Here is a 26,640-nt window from a genome sequence, read left to right on the forward strand (position 1 = left end):
AGCTGATTTGCATATCGCCATTGTCTAACCCAGGGTGGTGTGGAGTGCAAAAAAACGATGGATTTGGGCCCAGATCTTTTGACTGGGGGAGTGTGTGACATTGATCCACATTCAGTCCATCACTTGTTGTTTTTGCAAATGAAGCATATGGCCAGGGGAAGACACCAGTAACAGAAGGGGTTCCTGGTAGAATTCTACGCTACATATCCGGATACTCTGGCCCCCAACTTAGTGGACATGTACAGGGAGGCTAGAGCATAAGTGTAGGAAGGTAGGATCCTTCTAACAGGGTTAACCCCACCCATTTCCTAATGTTGCTCCATTTTATGACTAGTCTGACATGGATCCTGCCATTCAGGACCCCTGTCACTGTACTTCGTCCCTAAATTTGCCTAAGGTAAGTACGTTGGTACCTTCCCAATTGGCTACTTGTGTACCCTAATAAGTGTCTAGTATATGGTACTAAGGTACCCAGGGCATAAGTACACCAGGGGTCTCCCATGGGCTGCAGCATGTATTATGCCACCCATGAGAGGCCACTCAAACTGTGACTACAGGCCTGCCATTGCAGCCTGTGTGAGCTGGTGCTAGCACCACTCACAACAGATATGTTTCCTTATATCGGAGGTCACAGCACTTAAAACCTATTAGTCACCCCACAAGCAGGCCTTTTGGTCCTTAGCGAATGGTGCTAGATTATAAGTGTGAGGGTGCCCTGCATGAGCAGGCCACCCCTAAAACCCCGGAGTTGATTCTCCAGGTTTTTTAAGTGCAGTCAGTCATTTAATACATTTAATGGACATCAAGTCAATTATGAGAGGTCTTACTACATATTGGCTGCACCAAAACCGGCCATGTTTGGTATCAAACATGTTGGAATCCTACCCAAACACTGATCCTTGTGTTGAATGTAGGATCCCATGTACTGGGGGGCTCCCCTACGGAGCAACCCTGTATTACCTGTACCAACCTTCCAGGGGCCAACAGCAAGCTAGAGCTGCTGTCGACCACAGACCCGATTCTGCCCTCCTGCTGCTGAGCTGAGCTCGGGCAGGGGAAGGAAGAACAATAGGTTTCCTGTCACAGGGAGGAGTAACCACCTCCCAGACAGACCCTAGTATATTGCGTTGGGGGCGCTTGCCAGAGCCACCAGACTGCTTTGAAGGGCACATATGGTGCCCTCCTTGCATACTCCAGTTGGAACCAGTTCAGGGAGCCATTGGCTCCTGCTCTGGCGTGGAACTTGCCAAAGGACATGGGAGTATACTCTCCTCTGTCCAGCCCCTCCTCTAGGAGTCAGCCCTGAACTGTCCCAACTCTTCCTTTGGGAACTTTAGGGCTTACCTGTGGGTGGGTCTTCAGATTCGTCGTGGAACAAGATTCAGATTCAAACTAGCTCCTGGATTGTAGCAGGAGCAGATTTCATTTCTGTTTCAGAGTCAAAGGTTTCAGAACCAAACCTATTTCACTTTCGGAACCGAGCATAGGCAGTCAAAGAGGTGTGATCTATGCTCGGTGCGGGGCTGGAAGGCTTCTTATGTGCTCTCTGTGCTGAGCCGGAGGGCGGACAGCTGAAGCGGATTCTCTGGCCTATCATGGCCAAATGGCAGTGGCGGCCCGGGAAGCCTTTTGTTTCATAGGAAACAAAGGTTTTGGTGTGGTCAGGTGAGGGATTAGAGTACCTACGGCACCTTGACCCAGAATATCATGTGACTCCAAATCGATCTCTAAGTCGGCGTCTAAATCTTGAACCGAAAAGGCCCCTTCCTCATCGGCAGCTGAAGCTTTGAGATCTTCCTCTCCTGGTTCGATAGCTTGTTGACACTACACAATATATGTGACCTGACCCTAATATTTAGAACAGATTACTTATGACCTCATGTATATACGTAGTCACTAAACCTTTATGTACTACACTGGCAATTGTCAATATCCAATATGCCAACATTGGTCTCTGCTTTCTTTTCTCTTTCTTTCTATTGTTAAAATCAGCCTGTCATCCTAATGGTTGTTGATTAAACCCATGTCATCATCGTCTCTCGGTGCCACCCGCTCCAAGTGTATTCATTAAAACGGCGCAGCAACCAACTTGAGTCTTGAAATAGTTATCTTGAAATAGTTAAGTGGGGCTTTTCTGCCATTTCTGCCCGTTGTTAACTACAGCGCCAAAATTCGTGGTAATCCGTAATAATCCGTCCGCCTATATCACGGATTGCTAGTATGTTAAAAAGACATATTTAAAGATTAAATACTCATGGTTGGGGCCACGGGACCTATTTGAATCGGACGAGTGTGGACCAGCTTGTCTCGAAGGTTGAAGGAACGCTTAAAAGCGAACCTTGGGGGTGGCATCTTCATGGTGGCTGTATTGAAATTGGGCCAGTGTTTCCTAATAATCCCCTGTATTTTAGTGGACAACTGGTCAAAAGTTGTTACCACAGGGATGCAGTCCCCTTTCTCACGCTTATTTCTTTCAAGCAGCACTGACCTTGGGGTGTTGAAGGCTCTTTTCCTTGCCTGTCTGATCACTTTGGGGGGAATAAACCCTCTGCTCCAATTTAGTAACCAGTTCATCAGATTGTCGTACAAATGTTTGAACCTGGGTGCAATTTCTGCAATACCTTAAAAATTGCCTTACTGGTAGATTATCGCGCAAAGCACGAGGATGAGATCACCTGTGGTGAAGTAATGAGTTCTTGTCTGTGGGTTTTTGGTGGACATTTGTCAGAATTTTATTATTTTCTATGTAAATGTCCAAATCCAAACAGACCGCTGTGTGCCTACTATAAGTCCACGTGAATTTCAGACTAGGATCCAGATTTTTCAACCAATTCAAAAACTGGATAAGATCGTCTTCTGAACCATTCCAGATACAGAGGATATAATCTATGAACCTCTTCCAGAGATCAAGATTGGTCCGGTAGGGGTTCACAGGATGATATATGAAATTAGCCTCAAATAAACCCACATAGATACAGGCCAAACTGGGGGCAAAAGTTGCCCCGATCGAAGTGCCCGACACCAGTAGATAAAGTTGGTCCTTGTAGGCAAAAAAGTTTCTGGTCAAGGCAATTTCAGTACAATGTAGGACAAAAGATTGTGGGACATCGTAGAACCATTCGCATTCCCCCAGGGCCCGCGCTGCTGTCACCAGTGAGGCTTCCTGGGGGATGCTGGTGTATATGGACTCTACGTCAATGGTAACCAGGAATTGCTGAGTGGGGTCAACAGCCAATGTGTCTATGATATTGATCACATCAGTAGTATCTTGAATGTATGAGGGTTGTGAAATAACACATTCCCTCAGAAAAAAGTCTGAGAACTGGGACAATGGTTCAAGGAGTGACTGGATGCCAGAGACTATTGGGCGTTCCGGGGGAGGGCGCTGAGGTTTGTGGATCTTTGGCAGCACATAGAATGCTGGTGTCCGGGGTTTGTTGTTGATTAAGAAGTCTGCCTCTTTATAGGTCAACCAATTCTTCTCCCTGGCTTCTGCCACCATCTTGGTAATAAGCACCTGGAGTTCAGTGGTGGGGTCACGTACTAGTGGATGGTAATTTTGACGGACCCCCAGAAGTTTAGTTACTTCCGCCTCTTAGTCTTTTGTGTTCATCACCATCACCACCACCACTCTGCCTTTATCGGCGGGCTTGATGGTTATGTAGTTCCAAATAGTTTTGAAGTGACGTGCATGCACTCTTAAGAGTGGTGCACGGGCGTCACCTCAGAGGCATAGGTCCGGTGGCCTAAACCAGGAGTATTTAATCTTTAAATATGTATTTTTACATACTAGCAATCCGCGATATAACCGGGCGGATTATTACGGATCACCACAAATTTTGGCGCAGTAGTTAACAACGGGCAGAAAAGCCCCATTTAACTATTTCAAGATAACTGTTTCAGACTCAAGTTGGTTGCTGCACCGTTTCAATAAATACACTTAGAGCAGGTGGCACCGAGAGAAGATGATGACATTGGTTTAATCAACAACCATTAGGATGACAGGCTGATTTTAACAATAGAAATGTTATCTCCACAGACTAACAAATGGTAGAAGGGGATAAAGAACGCGACAAAGATCACGGAAAAAGGGTCACTGGTATGCCCAACAAGGGCACCACAGTGGTAATCAAACAATGGCTAATCGAGTGAACCAGTATGTGTGAAGGGGATTTACCACCCCAAGATGTACGAACTATCTGCTGTCTGTGTTTTTAAATTGTGTTTTCCAGGTACTCATTGGCTGTTTTAATCAAAGCAGAAAGGTGAGAAATTGCCAAAAATTATTAAAGGCAATGAAACATGATGGCCCTCTATACAGTTAGAAGACAACTGAGTCTTTAATTGAGGAAACCCACGACACAGAATAAAGGATGATAGCTAGTGATGGTTTAGCTCGTTTTAAATATAATTAGGTGGTCCTATTAGTAGTAGGTTCCACTTTGTTTGGGGTCAGGAATTAAGCAACAGGGAGACACGTCCTATTGCTTATTTTACCAGTCAATAACAATTCACTGACTAGGGATAGTATTTGCTCACCACACCTGCGCACTTTATTTACATAATACTTTTTTGTCTTCACACTTTTTTGTTGGGTATGGAAGTGCTAATGATGAGAACCAGAGTACATTGGTGAGAACCTATCAGTGGACTCCCATGGGGTTACTTCCGTGAGGCACTCCATACCTTTGTTCACTTTTTCTTGTGTTTTACATGTGTTGATTTTTTTACAACAGTGTAGAATGTTAAGTGCCGCACCACACATCAGGATGAGAACAGTAAGGGAACACAACGTATAAGAGAACAGAGACCCATGTTGGCATATTGGGATATTGACAATTGCCAGTGCAGTACATAAAGGTTTAGTGACTACGTATATACATGAGGTCATAAGTAATCTGTTCTACATATTAGGGTCAGGTCACATATATTGTTTAGTATTGAGTGAGTGGGGGGGCTTGACCTGATCCTCATTGAACCCCTCAAGCTCCATGTTGAATAGATCTATAGCTTGTTGACCAAAGATATCGGGCGAGTGTTCAATGTCATGTCTCTGTGTCGTGCCAGACAGTCCCGCACTTGAAACGACAGACATCCTCACAATCTTCTTGTTTGTGCTCGAGGGATAAGCCGGGTCTGGTGGCTCAGTGGACTAATGCATCCATTGGAGGGGCCTGTGTTCGACCTCATGGTCGCAGGTTCAAATCTTGGCGGGTCCACTCAGCCTTTCATCCATCTGAGGTCGATCAATGGAGTACCATTGAGTTGGGTAACAAACATCTGTTATTCAGAGCCAAGATGCACAAGGGTGAAAGTGCGCTTTACAAATACACATTATGTTATGTTATAAGCACAGATTACAAACATTGTGAAGGTCTGTCTGCGGGTACTTGGTATGGCACCAGGGGCAGAATCTAAATGGAGTCCGTTCCATCAGAAGAGTATCCTTGATGGAGCCGAATGAGTGTAAGGTAGCCTGGACAGGCGAGGACGAAGGCCACAATCAAAGTGTTTAGACCGGACCAGTGAAAGTTTTCTGTATTTCGACATGCGTGGGATGGAAACGCATTCAAAAACAATACCGAAGAGGGTAGAGTGGATTAAGCTCTGAAAGGATCCTGGAAACAGTCTAAAACCGCAGCGCTGTAATACACATTTGAACCCAAAGGCATAAAGAAAACAATCTAACAATGGAGTCAATGCCCCTGCGTACTATTACTAAGAGGAAGAGTCACCTTACCTTGTGACTCAAAAGACTTCTTAGAGAACAAGCATTTACAATGCAATGGTTTCGCCTTCGGAAAAGTTAGAGCTATTGGCATTGTAAATGACAAACTTTTTAATTATGTGTTGGTTTTGAAAAGAGATAAATAAATGGCATTGTCATTTACAATGCCAATAGCTTCATGCAGCAGCGCTGCCAAGGGACTCTGCGTGTGCCGCGTAGTTGTTTGCCTCTGTAGTGAGACTACTATGCACGTTCAAAGCTTTGCTCTACAAAGTCGGAAAGTGACATTTGCTCACGCACTTCAGCTCTGAACATGGCTGCGATCCGCAGAGTGCACGAGCATTGACTGTACTAGCGTCACCTGCATAACTACCCAAGGCGCTATACGTAAAGACAAACTACAGCATCGGAGAGAAGACCCCACAAGAGAACCCTTCGTCTTCTGATACTATCGGCTCCGAGGTCAGAGCTGATCTCTGACGCACGGCGGAGGGTTGTTAATTCTACCTTCATCACATCCTCACAAACTAATCTTCCCACCAACAGCTAAGCCCGGAAGCGGAGCGGATTGAGGAGAGGGGGCCAAGTGCAACCTGACGACTCAAGACAGGTCAAACTCCTCCCACACCCCGGGCCAGCAGACACCACCGCTTGCACCTTCCTGACACTTTTTAAACTGAACACTTGTAAGAAACAAGGGTTCCCTGTAATCAAGATATTGAAACCCCTAGGTCAGGGAACAGGCAGTGTGAGAGCATCAACCCAGGCGGTAACAGACAAAACTTGCCCACATAATAGTGAAGAGACGCGACAACCTACTTCCATAGAAGAGACAGTTTATTTAAATTAAACAAAATACATAAAAATTCACCAAAGTGAATATCTTAAAAACTTTATCCTGAAAGAATATATAAAAAAAAATTTTTTTTAATACAATACACAATCAATAAGAGAAATACATGAGAGAAATTAGTACACAATGATCACAATTTCATAATAATAACAGTTCTTGAATTAATAAAAAACTTTTTTTTAAAACACCGCCCACCGCAGCATGACGTGGGCAAAATCCTAAAATTCTCGGGAACGCCCACGAATCTGCTCCGGCATTGACGGACAGATCTCTGTTCCAATGGCTAGCCTCCATTTATGGAGCTAGCCAATGGAACAGAGGGGCGGGACAACACACACATACTGTAGACATAAGATTTCGCCTGCGCAAAAAGCTGCGCAGTGCGCAGCTTTCGACAGGCGAAACCTAAAAACAACGTGCACACCTCCGGACCCAACACTAGCTGGCAGGAGGATGCAAAGCATGTGTATCTACAGCCATACATGCCTCGAACACACAGTTTCCTCTTGGCAAATTCAGGACACTATCGGGAGTGGTTACTTGGCAAAGTGAGCTATTAGATGCTGTTGAAATCAGTGTAGGGCTAGGGTTGACTGAGGACAAGCTCAACGGTCCGGTCACGTACCGAACCACAGCCCATATTTAATGAAAGTCTCCTATCAGTGAGGACAGTTTTAGTATTTATGACGCTAACAGCACACCAAGCATTTGGTCGATTGAGGTAGCTTTGACGGCGGAGCGGAGGGAAAGGACTATGGAACAACCAGCATTTTTCTTCTTAGCCATGTCGACGCAGAGTGGCTGAATGGATACAGGTAAGTGGGCATGAGGACCAGATAAAAAGCATAGCAGGGTTAGGTTTGCTGGTAAGGGTTCTATAATAGTATGAATAATAAAGACAGTAACTTCTGGTGGAAAAACCAAAAGATGTGGCCCAACTCAGCCTCTCCCGGCCGATGAGTGGCGAAGATGGTCCCAGTCTTCACCCAGAGTCATATCCGGATGCGTCCCACGCTCCGGGAAACCGCTGGTGCTGTTCAGCACTTTCCGGTTAGTCCAAGCACCTCCTGCACAAGGGAATGCTGGGGGACGTAGTCCCATCCCAGAAGGCCTCCAGTAAACCAAGTATGGCAATGCAGGTGTAGAGAAACCGCTGACTTGACTCCCTAATGCACTCTGGACATTTATGTTCTGGAGTATAAATCTTATATACTGAATCGGCATCTCTATCCCTTACACATACCAGAATAATGTCCAACTGCTCTCCCCTCGATACCCAGAGAGAGTAAAGTGTCCCATAAGAAAAGAGTAACTTGGTAACCCAGTGTGTTTAGTTGCCCTGAGGTAAACTACATCCACACAGGACACTACCCATGACTGCCCCAGGAACCCCAATAAAAGTTCGCAAGAGACATGACCAAGGAACATGGAGGATTGTATGTGAAAGCCAATAGCTCAAACTGAACCACTTTTAATCATTTGAAATAGAGTGGATTCTGGACTAACAGTGACAAGATTACAAAAGACAAGTGACCCTGACCTAAGCGCTTTCGCTGTGATCAGCATACAGAGGTTAGATTGCCACATTGGGAAGGAGAGGTACTTCCAGAAAGTCAGTGCAGGCCCAGCGCAGTTAATTCCCGTGGGGTGGGCACGACCCAAGGGAGTCTAGCCGAGAATGAAGAAACGCTGAATCGGCTGTCTGTCTCAGAGTTAGACCCTGAGCGGCGGCATGTGCAGAGGTTTCCGCCTTTGTGGTTATGGAGATTGGGGAGCTGAGACCATCTTCCCCAGCCTGGCAGCTTTGGAGATACAGATTTGTGCCACCTCTCTCCCAAGAAGGAACAGCATAAGACTGAATAGGCTGTGAAGGACTACAGGGAGGACACAACTGTGTAGATTATGCTAAACACCGTGGCACAGAGATGAGGCCTCTGTACAGAATATGGCCACCCCAACATAAGTGTTCGGCCCTAGGGGGCTGCATTAATACATTTTAAACCTGGTGCCAGCTGGCCCTGAGCATACAAGTCGGACAGAACTGCCTTCCACAGCCAAACCTGCTAGGTGTCGCAGGTTTGGGTTCTGCTCTCTTCGGGCTGCTTGGCGCAAGCATACAGCCCTGGAATGGAAGCTAGAGAACAGTCTATAGATGTCAACCTGCTGCACATAAGACCTACGCAAGGTGGAGAGAAGGGTCCACACAGGAAAGGTACAGTATTCTATGTTAAAACACTGAAATATCAAATAGCTAAACTAACTGCAACAACAAGGATCTTAGATGAGAGAGGAAGATGTAGAAAGCCACTTCAGGTGCAACCGTTTTCGCTTTTTAGTGTTTCCTGTGCAAGTGGAGGGAGACAGTGTAGAATCTTTATGGAAGATTGGATTCGTTGAGAGCTCAAATCTGAAGGCCTGTCGTATATGATGAATGTTGAAAGAGCTCACAGGGCTTTGACTAAGAGATCCCCACGGAAGTTCTCCCTAGAGTCTGAAAAGAGCACACCCTAATAACCGAAGATTGTAATTGTATTTTGAAAGCATTTAGAATGGCAGCGCAGCGCACCTTCGAAAACCGCATTGCAGCAATCTACCCTGACTACACCTGGAAGGTCCAAGCACAGAGGAAAACTTGTGAGGACAAAAAACTAAAACCTAAAGGTATGGGTCTCGAGTACATGTAGCTCCTCTCAGCACGCCTGAAAGTTATTGCTCATGGCAAGAGCTTTGTCTTTGAAAAACCGAAGGATGTGTGGGCCTGGGTGGAAATCTCTGTGTGTGTGTGTGTTTTTTTTGGGGGGGGGGGGTGAAGAGTGTGGGAGGTGCTATGTTTGTTCTGGAGCAAATTAGGTTTGGTTCTCGTATTTATGAGCAACTGCAGAGTCCATTGTGGATTGTCGAGACCAGGGGCACCTACTGTAGCTTTGCCAGAGCTGCAGATGCAGGGGCTGTTAGCCAAGGCCAACCCAACTGCAGCGTCCTCTATACATCAATTAAGATCATAGCAATGGTGCTAATAACATTGAATGCCCGGGGTCTTAATGGCTGCCCCAAATGTTAGAGCCTATTCCGGTCTCCGCAGATATAAAGCACAATTTGTAATGTTGCAGAAAACACACCAGCTCAAATCTGAAGTGGTGAAACTGGGTAAGAGGTGGAGGGGAGAAAGTCAGCAGCCATATTCTCTAATTATGCAAGATGGGTGGTAACCTGGATAGAGGCTAGGTTCCCTTTTGCTGAGAGGGGGGTACATTCAGACCCGAAGATAGATGCTTGATCATTGTTCAAGGACTGGTTAGATTTGATGCCTGCCTGGTGAACACTTATGCTCCAGAGTGAGGATATGAACATACAAAAACTCTGTACCTAAACTGCTATTTATCGGACAACTACGCCTCACAATGCCTGGGTGGGTTAGCCCCATAATGGCGCTATGGTGACCACATTGTTGAAGCACGATTCTCCTGAAAAGAAAAAAAAAAAGAAGAAAAAAAACAGACAGCAGGGCAACTGAGTAGGAGGCATACAACGTAGCTCAGAGAGAATTACGATCAGGGCCACTGGAATTATGCAGCCCGGCAATTTTTGTAAAATTGTATATTTACTTTATAGTCCATCAGCTGCTGCAAAATCTGCAGATTTAAAGAAAGTTGTAGCTCAACAGGTCAAAAAAATTGTAAAAATGCAGCGACAGGTGTCGCTCTGCAGTGGAAGACCCTTTGCACAGGTTGACTGGTCACCTTTCTGTAAATTATTGCTCTAGTTGGGTGTCAAACTGTTACTAATAAGGCACAACTAATGCCCTGTGTTAAAAAGCTTAAAAATTATAACATAAGTAATATCATCACAAAATGTGCCGCATAATTTGTCCTTTCTTGCCGCATAATTTACTTAACTCTGCTGCATAATTTGACCCGAGTCTGCCACATAATTTAAGTGGCCCTTATTATGACAGGTTTTTGGATTGTGGAGGCAAATGGAGCAGAAACTAACTGACTTAGAACCGGCACAACTGGACAACCACACAGGTGTAAACAGCTCATTGAGCTAAACAGGCAGATCGAGGACACATGGTCCAGACTGGTAAAACACACAAACACAATGCATGCAGAGGCTAATTCAGGAGGGAAACAATTCTGGGAGTCTGCTGATGTGGTTGCTAAAAATGTAAAAACCCCATACTAAATACTGTTCTAACATGGGGTGGGTGTGTAGGGGGGCTGGGGTAATCATGGCTGGTTAGAAAATAAACTACGCTTTCATAGAATACCTGCTGATTGGATTTGCCCAGCTCAACATTGTGCCAGAGTCAGGCCTGAAACAGTACCTGCAGGCGACAGATCTACCAATACACTGCCAAAAAAAGCACAGCTAAGTATACTGGAATTAGAGGAACTTATAGAGGCGCTGGTGGAGGAGACGGGCGAGAGGACACTCAAAGCAGATAGGGCTCCCAGTTAAGCTCCATTAGGCCCTCCACAGTAATGAAGAGATTGCTGGGTGTCTTTATGGAAGCTTACAACTTATACAGTTTCACTAATTACACATAACGATCATGAAACCTAAAAAACCTTCAAAGATTTATACTGATAAGCCAGTCTTTCTTCATAGGACATAGGAGGCCTGATTATTGTGGGCTTTCGAGGTTCAGAAAACCAACCAGGTGTTAAACCACCAGGGTCATGACCTGATGTTCCAGCCATGTCCAAAGGCGAAGGGCCTCTTGACAAACGGTTCACAAACCCACCCCGCCTGTTTTGTTGCAGTACCACATGGCGGTGGTGTTGTCTGTTAACACCTGCACTGCTTTCCGCTTGAGAGAGGGAAGGAATGTCTTCACTGCAGAGCAACAAGTTGATGTGAAGCCCAGAATCCGACTGAGACCAGACTCCTCTGATCTCTGCTGCCCCTTCCCAGGAGTGATGCATCGGTCACCACAGCGAGTTCTGGTTGGGGAAGGGAGAGGGATCTGCCTCTGACCCACTCTTGGTTTGTGAACCACAACTGCATTGTTGTGTAGATCGCTACGAGATCTGGACATAGTCGGAAAGATTCGCCTGATGTTGTGCCCACTGGAACTTCAGGTCCCACTGCAGAGCCCCCATAGGTCAATCTACCAGCAGGATGCAGGAGGCAATGAGGTCCAACAGTCTCAGGGTAATTATCACCGAAATCTGGGATAGAGACTGAAATATCAGTATCATATCCATAATATCCCAGACTCGCTGCTTGGGAGGATAGGCCCAAAACTGCACTGTGTCCAGAACAGCTCTGATGAAGGAGCGACTGAGAGGGAGTCGGGTTTAACTTCGGCATGTGGATAGTGAACCCCAGCAACTGCAGGAGGTCCGTCGTAGTCTGGAGGTGGGAGATGACAGCATGGGGCGAGCAAACCTTCAACAGCCAGTCGTCGAGATAGGGGAAGAATGGAACCCCTGATCTGCGCAGATGAGCTACATCCACCGCCATCACTTTCGTGAACACCCGAGTGGCACTGGTAAGGCCGAAGGGGAGCACAGTGAATTGAAAATGCTTGTGGCCTACCGTGAACCGCAGGCAACATCGGTGGGCTGGCAGGACGGGGATGTAAAAATATGTGTCCTGCAAGTCTAACGCCACCTTCCAGTCTCCAGAGGGCAGAGAGGACTTGAGCCAAGGTTAGCATTTTGAACTTCTCCTTCCGGAGGAAGCAGTTGAGGACCCGGAGGAGGCAGGCCTTTGTGCACCAGAAAGTAGCCGGAATAGCAAGAGCTGAGACTTCCTGGCATAGAAGTGCCAAATGATCCTCCGACATGCATCAAAAGACGGTGGCATGGAGCGAGGAGTAGCCTTTAAGGGGAGGGTGTAGCCCCTTGGGACTATCTACAAAACCCACCTGTCTGGTGGGGGTGTGTGGGGGGGAAGGAGGATTGGCACGCCTGCTGATTCCCAGACCTGTGTCACTGGGTCCCACGTACATGGCCACGCAGAGCCTGGGCAGCTCGCGTTGGCCAGTGGCTGGACTACGTTGGATGTGGTGGGGGTGCTCCTTCCGTAGCTAAGAAAGGCAGACTGTGCCTGAGGGCTACCGGCGTGGCAATCGTTCTACCCAGAGAGTCCGTGGTATCCAGTCCACAGTGGATTGTGAATGTTGCTGCGTCTCTCCCATCGCCACTGCCTGAGAGAGAACGGCCTGGGCCTCCACCAGGCACTGAAGCAGGACTTTCGCAACGGTATCCTAGACTGTATGGGTATAGCGACCCAAGAGGTATTTGGAATTCACGGACCGCAGCGCTAAGCTGGAGGAAGAGTACATGCACTTCCTAAGATGATCCAGCTTCTTGGATTCCCTATCCAGGGGTGCGGAAGGGAATGTGCCTGTGGAAGAAGAGGCTTGGACCACCAAGCTCTCGGGGGAAGGGTGTTGGGTGAAGTAAATGGGATAGCCCAGAGACAGGCGGTGGCAGCAGGCAATCATCCGTTTCACAGGATCCTCTGTGCTGGGCTTGGACCAAGTGCCCCGAAGGACGTCTGTGAGGGCTTCATTGAAGGGCAAGAGGGGTTCAGAGGAAGTTGCGTCGGCTGAAGCACCACTGTCAGGAGGTTAGGTCCGACTGCCACCTCAAGGCCCAAAGCCTCAGCTGCCCTGCGCACCACCACTGGATAGGACGCTCCCTCCTCCATAGCATGGTAGTGGGAGAAAGCATGCCAAGGTCTGGGGAAGTATCCAGACCACTGGCTTCAACCAATTCCTCTCTCCTGTCCGGTTCTTTAGGCTGGTCTGTTAAAGGGTCCAGGTCTGGATCCATGGGGACACTGTGGCGCCGGGGCCGCCGGCATCGAAGGAGCAGGGACCCCAACCAACTCCCCGGGGCCAGAAGGCGCACCAGCAGAGTCGGGATGCCAAAACTCACAGTGGAGGGTCTCATAGAATGTACGAAGCTGGGCAGGGTACGCTCCAGCTCCCGGAAACGCGGGGTGGCGTGGAGTCGTCCCTGAGTCAGGCACCCGGAGACGGAGCCTTTGAGCAGCGCCGCTCCAGGTCCCCCGTCACGTCAGCCAACAGTCAGGTAGAAGGTGAAGGGCAACGGTGCTTCTTCACCTTCTTCTTGTGCTTTGACTTAACCGAGGATTGCGAAGACTTGGACGAGGTGTGGTGGCTCCGCCACCGGTCTCGAGACCTTCCTCTCGAGTGGGAGCGTACTGTTGGGCCTCTAAAAACTTTCGGGGACGCTACCGCAAAGACTTCGGCTTCATTGCCCAACAGTCGGAGCACGACTTCGGGTCGTGGTTGGGCTCCAGGGACCAGAGGCACACAAGATGCAGATCCGACAAAGACATCAGCTTGTGACAGGAGTCACAAGACTTGAATTCGGTCCAACGGGTCGTGGTTGTGTGCCAGGCACACGAGGTGCGGATCTGTGACAGGGGTTACAAGGCTTGAATCTGGTCCGTCCGATATCGCGGACCAAGAGTCGAAGACTCGAAAAAAAGATGTCGACAAAAGTCGAAAAAAGTTTCGTCAAAAAAATGACTAAGGGGCAAGCTCTATTCGGATCTGCGCTAGGCTGGTGCGGAAAAAGAAAGAACTGACGTCAGCACGCAGGGGCGGCGTCTAAGTAGGCACTGCAAAGTCATCCCGACGACCACTACGACGTCAACCGACACCATCTGCTGACGCGCATAAGTATTGCTGAAGAAAAATTCTCCGGATGCAGTCTGACGCCTGGGGGTAATTCTAAGGTAAGGAATCTATAGCCAATAGTCTCTTTCAGATACAATTAACACCACCTTATATGTAGCCCTTCCATGTCTTCTCTGTTTTCTCCTAGCAAGGATATGGGGATCCAGAGATTGGTTATAAGGGATACACTAGTCACAGTCCGGTTACAGTGAAGAGTATAGAATGCAAAGTTGACAAGACACCGAAATTTGCGCTGGACCACACTGAAAATTATGGTAAACTGAAGCCGCAATTGGAGAGAAGAGAAGCAGCACTGACAGTAACACATACAAGGAACATTCCAGTGCAGTGGTGGGTGTAAGCTACAGCTGGGTGCGCGGGAAATGGGAGTCATTGCAAATACAGATGTGAAGTACAGAATATTTCTAGAATAACCCATAAGATGTCTAAGCTGGAGGGTGAAGTTCAATCCTAGAGAAATTCAAAAAATGGCTGTTTGTTTTAGGATTAATGGATTTTGAAACAGAAGGCAAAGCCATCACAGTACAGCAGACCGGTTCTTAACCTAGATGAAGACCCAAGCACTTCGAAAGAGAATGTGGCACTGCCTTCCTCTTGTTACTCTGGTCACTGAGCATAAAACGGATTTCTATTTCTAGCAGGCAACAATCACAGTGAAATACAATATACTTCCTGACTGTGTCTCAGATGACTGAATTTCTCAGGGAATGTCAAGACCGGTGTACTAAGCTTTGAGCACAGAAAACTGCATGCATGCAAGTCAATTACACGTCTGAATGCACAATTTAAAAGTTTAGAATGGAGTACGCTTTCTCAAAGTTACATGGCGCTAGACATATATTGTGCTCAACTGGCCCAGGTGTAATCATGCAATAGCATACAATACAGTTGGCAGAGATATAGTCTACGGCTGAACAAATCACTCAGTAGCCATAGGTATATAAAATATACAAAAAATAGACAACCATTGGTGCAGTGTGGAAAATCTGACCCTTGCCCTGACGAAGTTGCCGTTAGTTCCCCCAGGCAATGAAACAGGTCTGCTTTTAAATGAGCAGACACACAGTACGGAATAAAGTAACATAGCCAGTGTTGTCGAGCTCGCTTTTAGAGTAGGTGTTTCGGTCCAGATCCCGCCAGTCCTTAAAGGGTTGATATCGCCGTATACCCAGATAATTTATCTGGTACACTGGCAGCACCAGACACCACACTTAGCATTTTGTCTTTTTTCTTTGCTTCACTATATCACAATTTATGTTATGGCTAGGCGGTTGCCGACGATGAGAACCTGAGGACGCAGGCGAGTACCAGTCTTCAGACTCCCATGGTGTTACTCCTGTGAGGCACTGTCTACCTTTCCTCACCTTTTTTCATACTGGTTTATGTTGGGTCTTTCCACACCAAAGGGTGGAACAGACAATGGGAGAGAGAATTCACAGACAACTGATTTTAATAAACTGGTGATCCAGGTCCCTCCTGAACAGACGGTATAAGGATTACTGCTTGTCCGTCACACAAAGTTGGGAGACTGGCAGGAAGGGCTTCTGAGCGCTTTGTTCACTCTCTGAACTGGTCCAATTTTGTTTACAATTGTGTGAGTGGGGGGCGACCTGTTCAGTACCCCTCTCAGCTCCTTATTGTATGTGAAAGATAGTCTAAGACAGACTAAATTGTCCAGCTCAGCAGAATGGATGTAAACATTTGCTACACAGATTTTATTTATTTTGGATATGGTTTATAAAAAGGATAGAAAAAAATACAACTTAAATTCAGGTGGCTTTCTAATCAGCTAGCACTGTCTTAGTCAAACATCTTAGTCCAGCACATCAAAAGGTTTAGAATTGACAATAGGAAGCAAATCCAATGTTTCCATTCAGAAGACAATTATGGCTATGAGAAAGATCAAAGGAGGCCCTATGTTTGAGAATTGGGTGGTGGGGAGTGTGAGAAGTTGGCCTGGTATAGGATGTTCACTATTCTAGTGAGCACCTCGCACCAGTCCAAACAACCCTTATGGTGATGGTTGTAAAGTCAACCTTATAGACCAGCTATCCTAGTGGTAGCATGGACAAAAGCAGTCTTAGGCTAAACTCAAGAGGGCATGTGAAGCCAGCTGTTTTACCATATGCAATCCCTTTAATACCAAAGGAAAGGACACCACACAGGTTATATATTCAAAATATATATGTGTTTATTTCTAAATCAATCCTCTGAACTCTTTATGAGGGCAGAGGCGCAAGCGCATAACAAGTAACTTAATATAACATACAATAAGTTGCACAAATACGGATAGGCCCTGGTGGCCCGCTAAACCATATACTAAAATAGTATTATAAGAACCACGTCACGAACAATGGAAAGGCCTAGGGCCTTGGGAATCGCTGGGGCTACACTGGACTAACAGTTGTTAAAGAGCAGGAGGTCCACGGGATGCGTGTGCAGTGTCTAATTGCACACGGTTGCACACATAGAAGTCAATGGGTGCGTAAAGTTACAAAGTTAAAGAGTTAGGAGTCTTCCGACTGGACTAGAAGCTAACCACTTGAAACTAGGACACTAGGAGAGTTAATCTTCACAGGAGCACCGCAGTACTCGCGTTACCTCACCCACAGGAAGCGGGCGCATAGGTTCCAAAGTGTGTCTGGTTTTGTCGTGGAGTTCTATGGAGCCTTGGAGAAAAGATGCTGTAGGCGACCAGGAGAGAAGAGTCTGGTTGGATCCAAGGGTGGATCGAGGATGAAGAGTACCTGAAAGCAGAGGGGACAGAGTCTGGGTCACTAACCAGTGACCAGGAAGGAACCAGGCGATGTCGGGAAGCAATCAGGTGATGTCGTGAAGCTTGTCTCTGCAGCCACGTGGACCAGGAGGTGTCGACGACGACCAGGAGCTGGATACGGACTGTCCCACGAAGGCTCTCGCTGTTGGCGGTGTCGGTGCTTGATTCGGAGTCAACAGGCCTTGGCAAATGCAACCCACACAGGAATCGAAGATGGCTTCTTACTCAGGCCAGCAAGGACTGAGGGGCTTCTCCTTCGCAGGGAAGCAAGGGCCAGTCTGGAGCAACCAGACCAGCAGTGTCGATTTCGGGTTTCGTCGTCACAGAGACCACTAGCCAACGGGCAAATGACCGGACAGACGCGTCGAGCAGGAAAATGCAAAAGGGCCCCAAGCAGCACTCTGTGAGTGTGGAGAGGTGAACTTCAGTGCAGTTGGTGCTCAGGGCTGGGGCTTCTCAATCCCCAATGCACAACTTCGAGGGTGCCTCAGAAGTTGCACGGAAAGCAATGCGCTGGCATTCCAAGATGGCCGGTCCCACGTCTCTCGTCGCCTCCACGGGTCTCAGCTTTGCTGTGGCTGTGGATCTGGCTGTTGGATATCTGGAAGTTGGATATCTGGAAGTCCGGGTCTTGTCAGGCTCTGTGTTTGAGTTCTGGCGGGAGCAACGACAAAGCAAACCGTTGAGCGCTTGATGGTGCCTGCTTGCACAGGGTGGTCACTCCTTGACCACAATGGAGATTCTTCAGTCTTCTACGTCGAGTAGGATGTCAAAGGTCCAGAGTTTCGTATCAGAGTTTGTCAGGATATATCTAAAATCTTGGGACTCAGCTCCTACCTATATACCAAATCTAGGGGCTAGATTACCTGCTAGGTCCCTCCTATGGGTGGGACCCAGGAAGGGGGTGGTTACACCCCTTTCCCTTTGTCCAGTTTCACGCCAGAGCTGGGGCAGGAGTGCCCCAGCACCGGTTTGAACTGGACTATGTGTGCCCCAGGCATTGTCTCATTTCATTCAGCCCTCTCGGCCCCAATACACTATAGCCTGTCTGGGGTGGTGCTAGCACCTCCCTGTGACAGGAAACCGATTGTCCAAGCCTCCCTCGCTGGAAGGACTCCCAGCAGCAGGAGGTCAGACTTGTGTCTGTGGCAGCAGCATCCATTTTGTGATGCTGAGGCTCTGGTTAACTTTAACCGGGATTAATGGAAGTAACATGCCTTCTCCCTCTAGAAGGGTGGAATGCTACCCCCGTCGCCAGAACTGGCGAGGGGGTAGTATTCCAAAGCGTATGACACCTTACACAACATGTTTTGATAAAGCCAAACCAAAATTAGCATCTGACCGCGAGGTTCATAATGCATTTAAGAGTATATGGTATGGCAATATCCTAGAACAGCTATAAGGACATGGTTCCAAAAGCTGCAGACAGGCTCATCTCATGTTAGAGCACCATCTCACATAAAACCAAGCACTCTGCCTTCAGGATTGTTAAGGCATGCCATAGGAGTGACTTATAGGTGTATATGTGTCTAGATATAAGGTTAGACATAGGAATGCTATATCTAAGCAAGGGGTGATTACACGACCTTGCCCCAGCAGAGTGATCAGCCAGTTGTGTCAGTTTGGATGGCCAGCCAGGGGTGGCAAAAGATATGCTGCAGCCCCTGGTAGGCCTTGGGTGCACCTATGCCCTGGGTACCTATAGTACTCTGTACAGGGACTCACAAGAGTGGCCCAATATCCAATTAGGTATGTACCTAAGGTACATGGAGTCAATTTTATAGAGAGAGCAGATAGCCTGGGGCCCTGATTAGCAGGATCCCAGGCCAACTAAGTCAAAAACCAGCTAAACACAAGGCAAGAAATCTGGGTAACCATAGTCAGGTATCCACCTTCCTACAGGGAGGGCCTGAAGAGTATCTTGAGAAGAGAGTAGATGGATCATATGAGGAAACAGGGTATGGAGGAGACAGTCAAGCAGACTTCAAAGAGGGAAAGATTTATTTTTTAACATGGTTACAGTTCAGAATGGAAAATGGAGCAAACAATATCTGATCTAGTCCACAAGATGTACAAGAGAGACAGACTGATATCCTTTTTCTGGAAAGCCTGCATTAAACTGTAAACCTACTTGAAAGAGATTCCAAGTGCATTACAAAGCATACTTAGGTAACCAAAGAAACCAAATCCAAAATCGATTCTCTAAGGGATCTAAAACGTAGAACTAAAGTTCAAACACATTTTCATAGAGCACAGACGACATACAAACAAATGGATGGACATCATCAAACGTATTCACCAATCTAACATGATAGCACAGGTTCTAGATGTCCTGGTTTTGGAGTGGATGACACATTAACTCAATAACACATAAGAAATCAATTGCCACATATTTATCGATAACATAGCTGGGGAGAAACACTAGGCTTGAATGTGCCAATGACTAAAGGTCTAAGGAGGAGCTCTAATAAGAACAACGGCAGCAGAAGAAAGGGGAAATTTGAAACAGGGCTTGTGGGACATCTCTTAAGACCAAAACAAATTATCCTTGGACTGAAAAGGAAATGAATGAATGCAACAAGAAAGAAATATAACCCAGATATCTCAGGGACTCTATTGATGTTATAATGTTGAAAACTTGACTCATAAGGGCATAGATGAAATAAGTTACGGTATTTTAAAGTACTAAAATATTATTTTCCCCTTAAATCCAGACTAGTCACTTACTACTACAGTACACATTTCACAAAATATCAAATTCGGCGCTTGAACCCAAATTTCTGGAATCTAGATACTTACACTGAAAATATTTGAGATGGCTCTGTACCCTGCTGCCGAAAATCCCACAGTTTTAGTTGACCAATCGAATTTACTGTTAAAATCTCAGTAGTGCGAAGAAATGTCACTGCATGGAGGGTGCTACTGTCTGCGTGGTCTGTTATAAACAGAAAGAGATAGAAAAATAAATGAAAACGTGCAAGTTGTGAGCAATAATGATAACAGCTACATTTCTGATGCACACAATACTTCCTTCAGAATATCTAGGCCCCTTGAAATACTTGCAACAGGACTACTGGTATTTAAGATGAATATCTGACTACAACATAGCCAGTCATAACAAATCATTAACTATGAGTATTTCAGGAAGAATACATTCTAGACATCGGGTGTGAGAGTAAACTGATAGAATGTGGACAGTAAGCAAAAGAGGGAGAGTGACCACAAAATCACCTGTGGCCACAGGACTTAGACAGTGGGAGTGGCAGTGTTATACCACAGAGATCTTATCATAGCAGCTTTTGCCTGTTTTCCCACACAAAAATCTGCTCGTATTCAGATGCCTTTCAAATTTAAAAGTACATACAACCAAGTGGTTAAAAGCTTAGTTTCATTTATGGGGAAACAGATAAATTATTTTTCCTAAGCCTAGACCTCTCTTTTTAAGCAACTCTAAACAGAAAAGTACATATCTATTGTAAACTTCATTGTGAATAAGCTACAGTCAACGCTATCGCTCAGAGCTGTATTCTTATTCTCAAATTCTATGACAAACACATATTAATGACTTGACATTTTAACTAGAGTTCCATCATTCATTATATGTACAGCGCTCTGAAACTCATGTGAGTTAGGTCAGAACTTTATAATTGGCAATTTACTTTATTTGGACAATCACGTCCTTAAAGTACAAACAAGTAAAAAAAATACATACAAATCAAGAACTTTATAAAAGAGCCATGAATAAAACTTAAGAGAAGACAGCTGGAGGTTGCAAGTGCTATGCCGCTGACACTACAAATCCCTAGAGAGAACTTATGGGGACAGCACAAAAGCTGGTATGGAGTGAAGCAGGTCATGTAACCCAATACAAGTTGTGCGATTCATGTGCAAGGATTAATATTTCTGTCCCAACGTTATTTTGATGTTTAGGATTATGTGCTAAAGCAATATCAATTTCAGAGCATGGAACAACAAGATCATGGTTCATAAAAGTATACCTGGTCCTGCAGAACTAAGATTAGAAGTACTCCACATGCAACTATGAGAGCATAACATTATTTGATACATAACTTTCTACTGCTACTTTTTCAACATCACATGTAGGATCAACAACTGAAAATACACTGTTTTCTACAGTACACATGGACAACATTTTTATTTTGCTTCACAACGGCAGTGACACTGCAGGCACACATACATATAAATATTCTGCAAATGGTGGAAGGCTACTAAGGAAACAATGAAACAAACAGTAGGATTTTAAATCTTTCAATAGCCAGAGTGAAATCATGATGTGCAAATTCGAAGATTATTTGTTTGGTGCAGTCAAACTGTGCCTGATATCTTAATAGATACTGTGGTGTTTATGACAACATGTATAAGTGATTGTTTCCGCACTTTTTAAACTCAGTGCACATATCTTGCAAAATGCCCTTTAATGAGCATGAACAGCGTTATGGACCCTGAAAAAGGACTAGGAGGAACTGTGACAAGACCATGTAGGTCAAAAGACATCTGCATTTTCCTTCGAGTGTTGGACTATTACATTCTGACATCATTCTGGCTTTCAGAGGACTAATACTTTTGTGCCATTGGGTCTGAGACTGTGTGTGTGAGAGGTTGTATGGGTGACCGAGTGGCTGTGTGACTGACAGTGAGTGACTCGGTGTGTAAGTGGCCGTATGGGTGAGTGACTGGATGCATGTGTGAGTGAGTGTTTGAGTGAGTGTTTGAGTGAGTGTTTAAGTAAGTTGGTGTGTGAGTGGCTATATTGGAGAGAGAAAGTGTGTGTGTGGTTGCATGGGTGAGTGAGCAGGTGAGTGGTTGTATGGATGTGTGAATGAGTATGTAAGTGGTTGTATGGATGGGTATGTAAGTGGGTGAGTGAGTGCTTGTATAGGTGAGTGGTTGTGTGAATAGCTGTATGAGTGAGTGGTTGTGTGGGTCTGTGAGAGGTTCTGGGGATAATGTCATCATTGACTATGAGGAGTGATGTAATATGAAGGTCATAAGCAGTGCATCACAGGGGCATATGTTATAGTTAGCTCAGGTAACTAGAACTGCTGAATTTCTAGGATTTTGTTCAAGTGAAATCTGAGCCTAACTACAACGTCCCTGTAATCTTTGTTTTTTTTAGTGAATTTCTTTCGTTTTTAAATGTAATTCCCCAACTATGAGCGAGTGTCTGAGTGGCAGTCTTCGTGGGTGTGTAAGTGAGTGGGTGTGTAAGTGAGTGGGTCTGAGTGAGTACATGAGTCCGAGTGGGTCTGTGAGTGAGTACATGAGTCCGAGTGGGTCTGTGAGTGAGTACATGAGTCCGAGTGGGTCTGTGAAGGAGTGCATGAGTCTGTGAAGGAGTGCATGAGTCTGTGAAGGAGTGCATGAGTCTGTGAAGGAGTGCATGAGTCTGTGAAGGAGTGCACGAGTCTGTGAAGGAGTGCACGAGTCTGTGAAGGAGTGCACGAGTCTGTGAAGGAGTGCACGAGTCTGTGAAGGAGTGCACGAGTCTGTGAAGGAGTGCACGAGTCTGTGAAGGAGTGCACGAGTCTGTGAAGGAGTGCACGAGTCTGTGAAGGAGTGCACGAGTCTGTGAAGGAGTGCACGAGTCTGTGAAGGAGTGCACGAGTCTGTGAAGGAGTGCACGAGTCTGTGAAGGAGTGCACGAGTCTGTGAAGGAGTGCACGAGTCTGTGAAGGAGTGCACGAGTCTGTGAAGGAGTGCACGAGTCTGTGAAGGAGTGCACGAGTCTGTGAAGGAGTGCACGAGTCTGTGAAGGAGTGCACGAGTCTGTGAAGGAGTGCACGAGTCTGTGAAGGAGTGCACGAGTCTGTGAAGGAGTGCACGAGTCTGTGAAGGAGTGCACGAGTCTGTGAAGGAGTGCACGAGTCTGTGAAGGAGTGCACGAGTCTGTGAAGGAGTGCACGAGTCTGTGAAGGAGTGCACGAGTCTGTGAAGGAGTGCACGAGTCTGTGAAGGAGTGCACGAGTCTGAAGGAGTGCACGAGTCTGTGAAGGAGTGCACGAGTCTGTGAAGGAGTGCACGAGTCTGTGAAGGAGTGCACGAGTCTGTGAAGGAGTGCACGAGTCTGTGAAGGAGTGCACGAGTCTGTGAAGGAGTGCACGAGTCTGTGAAGGAGTGCACGAGTCTGTGAAGGAGTGCACGAGTCTGTGAAGGAGTGCACGAGTCTGTGAAGGAGTGCACGAGTCTGTGAAGGAGTGCACGAGTCTGTGAAGGAGTGCACGAGTCTGTGAAGGAGTGCACGAGTCTGTGAAGGAGTGCACGAGTCTGTGAAGGAGTGCACGAGTCTGTGAAGGAGTGCACGAGTCTGTGAAGGAGTGCACGAGTCTGTGAAGGAGTGCACGAGTCTGTGAAGGAGTGCACGAGTCTGTGAAGGAGTGCACGAGTCTGTGAAGGAGTGCACGAGTCTGTGAAGGAGTGCACGAGTCTGTGAAGGAGTGCACGAGTCTGTGAAGGAGTGCACGAGTCTGTGAAGGAGTGCACGAGTCTGTGAAGGAGTGCACGAGTCTGTGAAGGAGTGCACGAGTCTGTGAAGGAGTGCACGAGTCTGTGAAGGAGTGCACGAGTCTGTGAAGGAGTGCACGAGTCTGTGAAGGAGTGCACGAGTCTGTGAAGGAGTGCACGAGTCTGTGAAGGAGTGCACGAGTCTGTGAAGGAGTGCACAAGTCTGTGAAGGAGTGCACGAGTCTGTGAAGGAGTGCACGAGTCTGTGAAGGAGTGCACTAGCCTCTTGAGTGGGTCGGTGAATGTGTGTCTGAGTGTATGCGAGCGCGTAAGTTAAAGTGGGTCTGTAAATCTGAGTGGGTAGGTGAGCGAGTCTCTGGGTGGGTCTGCGAGTGGGTGCTCTCGATTTTGCCCTCTTGCCTTTTCTGCTCATTTCTCTACCCTCTGTTTTGCCTTTCTGCTCATTTCTCTACCCTCTAATTTGCCTTTCCTGCTCTTAATTCCTACCTTCTGTTTTTGCTCTTTCGGCAGGATTTTCTGCCATTTCTTTTGCCTTTTCTGCTAGTTTTACTTCCCTCTATTTTTCCCTCTTTTCGGAGACTCCGCTGAAGCCGAATCCCAGGATGGCCATGAACACTTCCTAGTTGAAGTCTTGGCAGCCAATCAGATCCCAGCATGAGATCGGGAGGGTACGCTGAGCCCCTGCGTCCCTAGATATACAAATTTGTTGTTTCTTTAATATCTTCCAAACTACTGAACGGAATCACACCAAATTATAAAAGGGTTCTTTCTGGATCAAGAGCTACCTTTCTGCCAAATGTGGTCTAATTCAATCCAGCGGTTTGGAATGTAGTCATGTCTAAAATCTCTATGGAAATTATCAAAAAATGCTTTTGTTGAGCGGCCAACGATGGCGGCAGCAACCTAGGGAGGCTCCCGATGTAGGGCGACATCCCGCATTAATCCGCAGGTAACATCCGACGAATTTATTGCTCAGACGAGGCGCACCGGGTCTGGTGACCGAGCGGCAACCGGAGGAGCAGTTTTGGAACAGCGGCGCTCCACCAACCAGCGGGGAAACTACGCGAAGGGAGGGGCCAATTATCCTCCTTCGTGCAGCGGAATAAAGTGAAAGCGGAGCCCGGGCGGAAGTGAAGCATCGGCGAGCGCCGATCACCGGAAGTGGGGGAAAATCGGCAAACATCACAAAAAAGCCCGGGGGGCCTCGCGATCCACCGGAGTGACCTACGGGTGATCGAACTGCTGTGAGTCGCTGCGGGGGGCAGCGAGGGGCTGAAGGGGCAGACGCCACAACACAGGTGTTGGCCCCGCCATTTTGCGAGGCTGAGACGTCCCGGGTAGGACAACACGGGAAGGCAAGCACTGGATCCCTGTGTTGGAGACCCCGAGGTGACACGGTTAGAAAAATCACAGGACATAGTGGTAAAAAGAATGGTGTGCACCCCCCGCTGAGCACCGGGTCACATCATAGGCTAAACATAGACTGGGCACGGCGGGCACTGAACTGGCTGCTGCACGCAGTGTATGCAGGCGCCCCCCCCCCCTGTTGGTGTAAGCGCGGCGGCGCTCAACCGCATGATAGCGGATAGGGCGGATCTGGGGAGGCACGCACCGGACATCTGGAGTAACGGCCCGCGGTGCGTATGCAGACACCAGCAACCTACACGCACATCAGCTTGCGGGGGTAATATGATGGACGAGAGGATGGGGGGGGATATCACCCATCCTCCTCCTTTGAACGGTAGGCCTAGGGCCCCGGGCCGCACTGAGGAGCAGCGAGCAGGGTGCATCACGCCAGACGCACCGTAGGGGGAGGAACATCCACCCCGGCAACAGAAACCTCTCGGAAGGCCCTGCTAGAACAGACATTGACCACGGCTGTGTAGTCGGTAAAAGTGCGCATACGAGGGGAGGCTCGTGCACCCACCACTTAGGGGTGGACTTGCGAGGACCGAAGGGAAGCGCGGAATTCAACCAAAAGACGCGAGTGGGCCCACACCTCCCGACAAGCAGCACGCCCCTTGGGGACGAGTAGCATCCTAGGCCATAAAATATGGCGGGCAGAGGCCCCAAACACACCTCCACGCAAGCCAAGCTTGATAAATTTGCATATGACAAACAGACTCCCCCCCCCCCCCCCCCCCCCCCCCCTAACGGAACAACGCAAGTCCATGGGGAAAACGGCGGAGATCGAGGGGGCAAAGAAAGCCACGCTGGAAGATGTCCTATGCGCCCTGGCACAGGTGCAAGCGATGGTGGGGGCGACGGCGACCGAAGTAACCCTTATACGCGCAGACCTCCAGAAGATGAACGAAAGAGTGAAACAAGTCGAAGTTGTGACTAAATCCTTAGTCGAAGATGAAATGCGTTACTTACCTGTAACTGCAGTTATCCAGTATTAGTGTCTTTCATAGATTCACATGCCTGAATCATTCCCCGTCGTCGAGACGGGAGCCTCCGGTATATAAAAAAGTAATGTCCTAGAGACATACATAGAAAAGAATAGGCCTAAGGATGCCACCTTAGTGTCCTATCCACGTCCTTAAGTAAAAAGTACCAAAACAGAGTAGGCCCAAGGGTCCCACCCTAGTGGCCTATCTGTGTCCTTTTGTTAAAAGGACCAAAGTAAAGAAACCAACCAATCAGCTACCACCTCCTTCTAGAACCTTCCTGTCAGGAGCCCAAGTCCCTCAGATTTTCGTACGCACCAAGCTAGGTAGGCGTAAACTTGTTAGAGAGATAGGCGAGTCCTTCCAGGGGAGGCGGGAGGATGCATGTGAATCTATGAAAGACACTAATACTGGATAACTGCAGTTACAGGTAAGTAACGCATTTCTTATCCAGTATTTGGGTGTCTTTCATAGATTCACATGCCTGAATCAGAGTAGCAAGAATGTGCACATTTTTGATGGAACATCATATATGAGTATGTAGGTAATACATATCACACGACTGCAAACCACCAAAATGCACAGACATGTAAATAGTAGTAAAGGAATGTGCATACCAGTAAAGGATGGAGGGATGTTGGAAAGCTCACCTTACTGGAATAGATGGCGAAGCACTGCTCGGCCCACTGCTGCATCCTTCATCAGCTCAGTATCCAGGCAATAGTG

General features: G+C 47.2%; 1 protein-coding gene across 1 annotated transcript in view; it reads right to left on the reverse strand.

Moving 5' to 3' along the window:
* NUP43 (nucleoporin 43) overlaps nt 1-26,640 on the reverse strand; it is a 173,321-nt gene that overhangs the window by 97,316 nt on the left and 49,365 nt on the right. Inside the window, exon 5 of the mRNA XM_078646924.1 lies at nt 19,841-19,976. Within this exon, the coding sequence (XP_078503050.1) occupies nt 19,841-19,976 (136 nt within the window). The remainder of the gene's footprint in view (nt 1-19,840; nt 19,977-26,640) is intronic.

Source organism: Lissotriton helveticus, chromosome 6 (assembly GCF_964261635.1).
Source record: "Lissotriton helveticus chromosome 6, aLisHel1.1, whole genome shotgun sequence".
NCBI classification, from domain to species: Eukaryota; Metazoa; Chordata; class Amphibia; order Caudata; family Salamandridae; genus Lissotriton; species Lissotriton helveticus.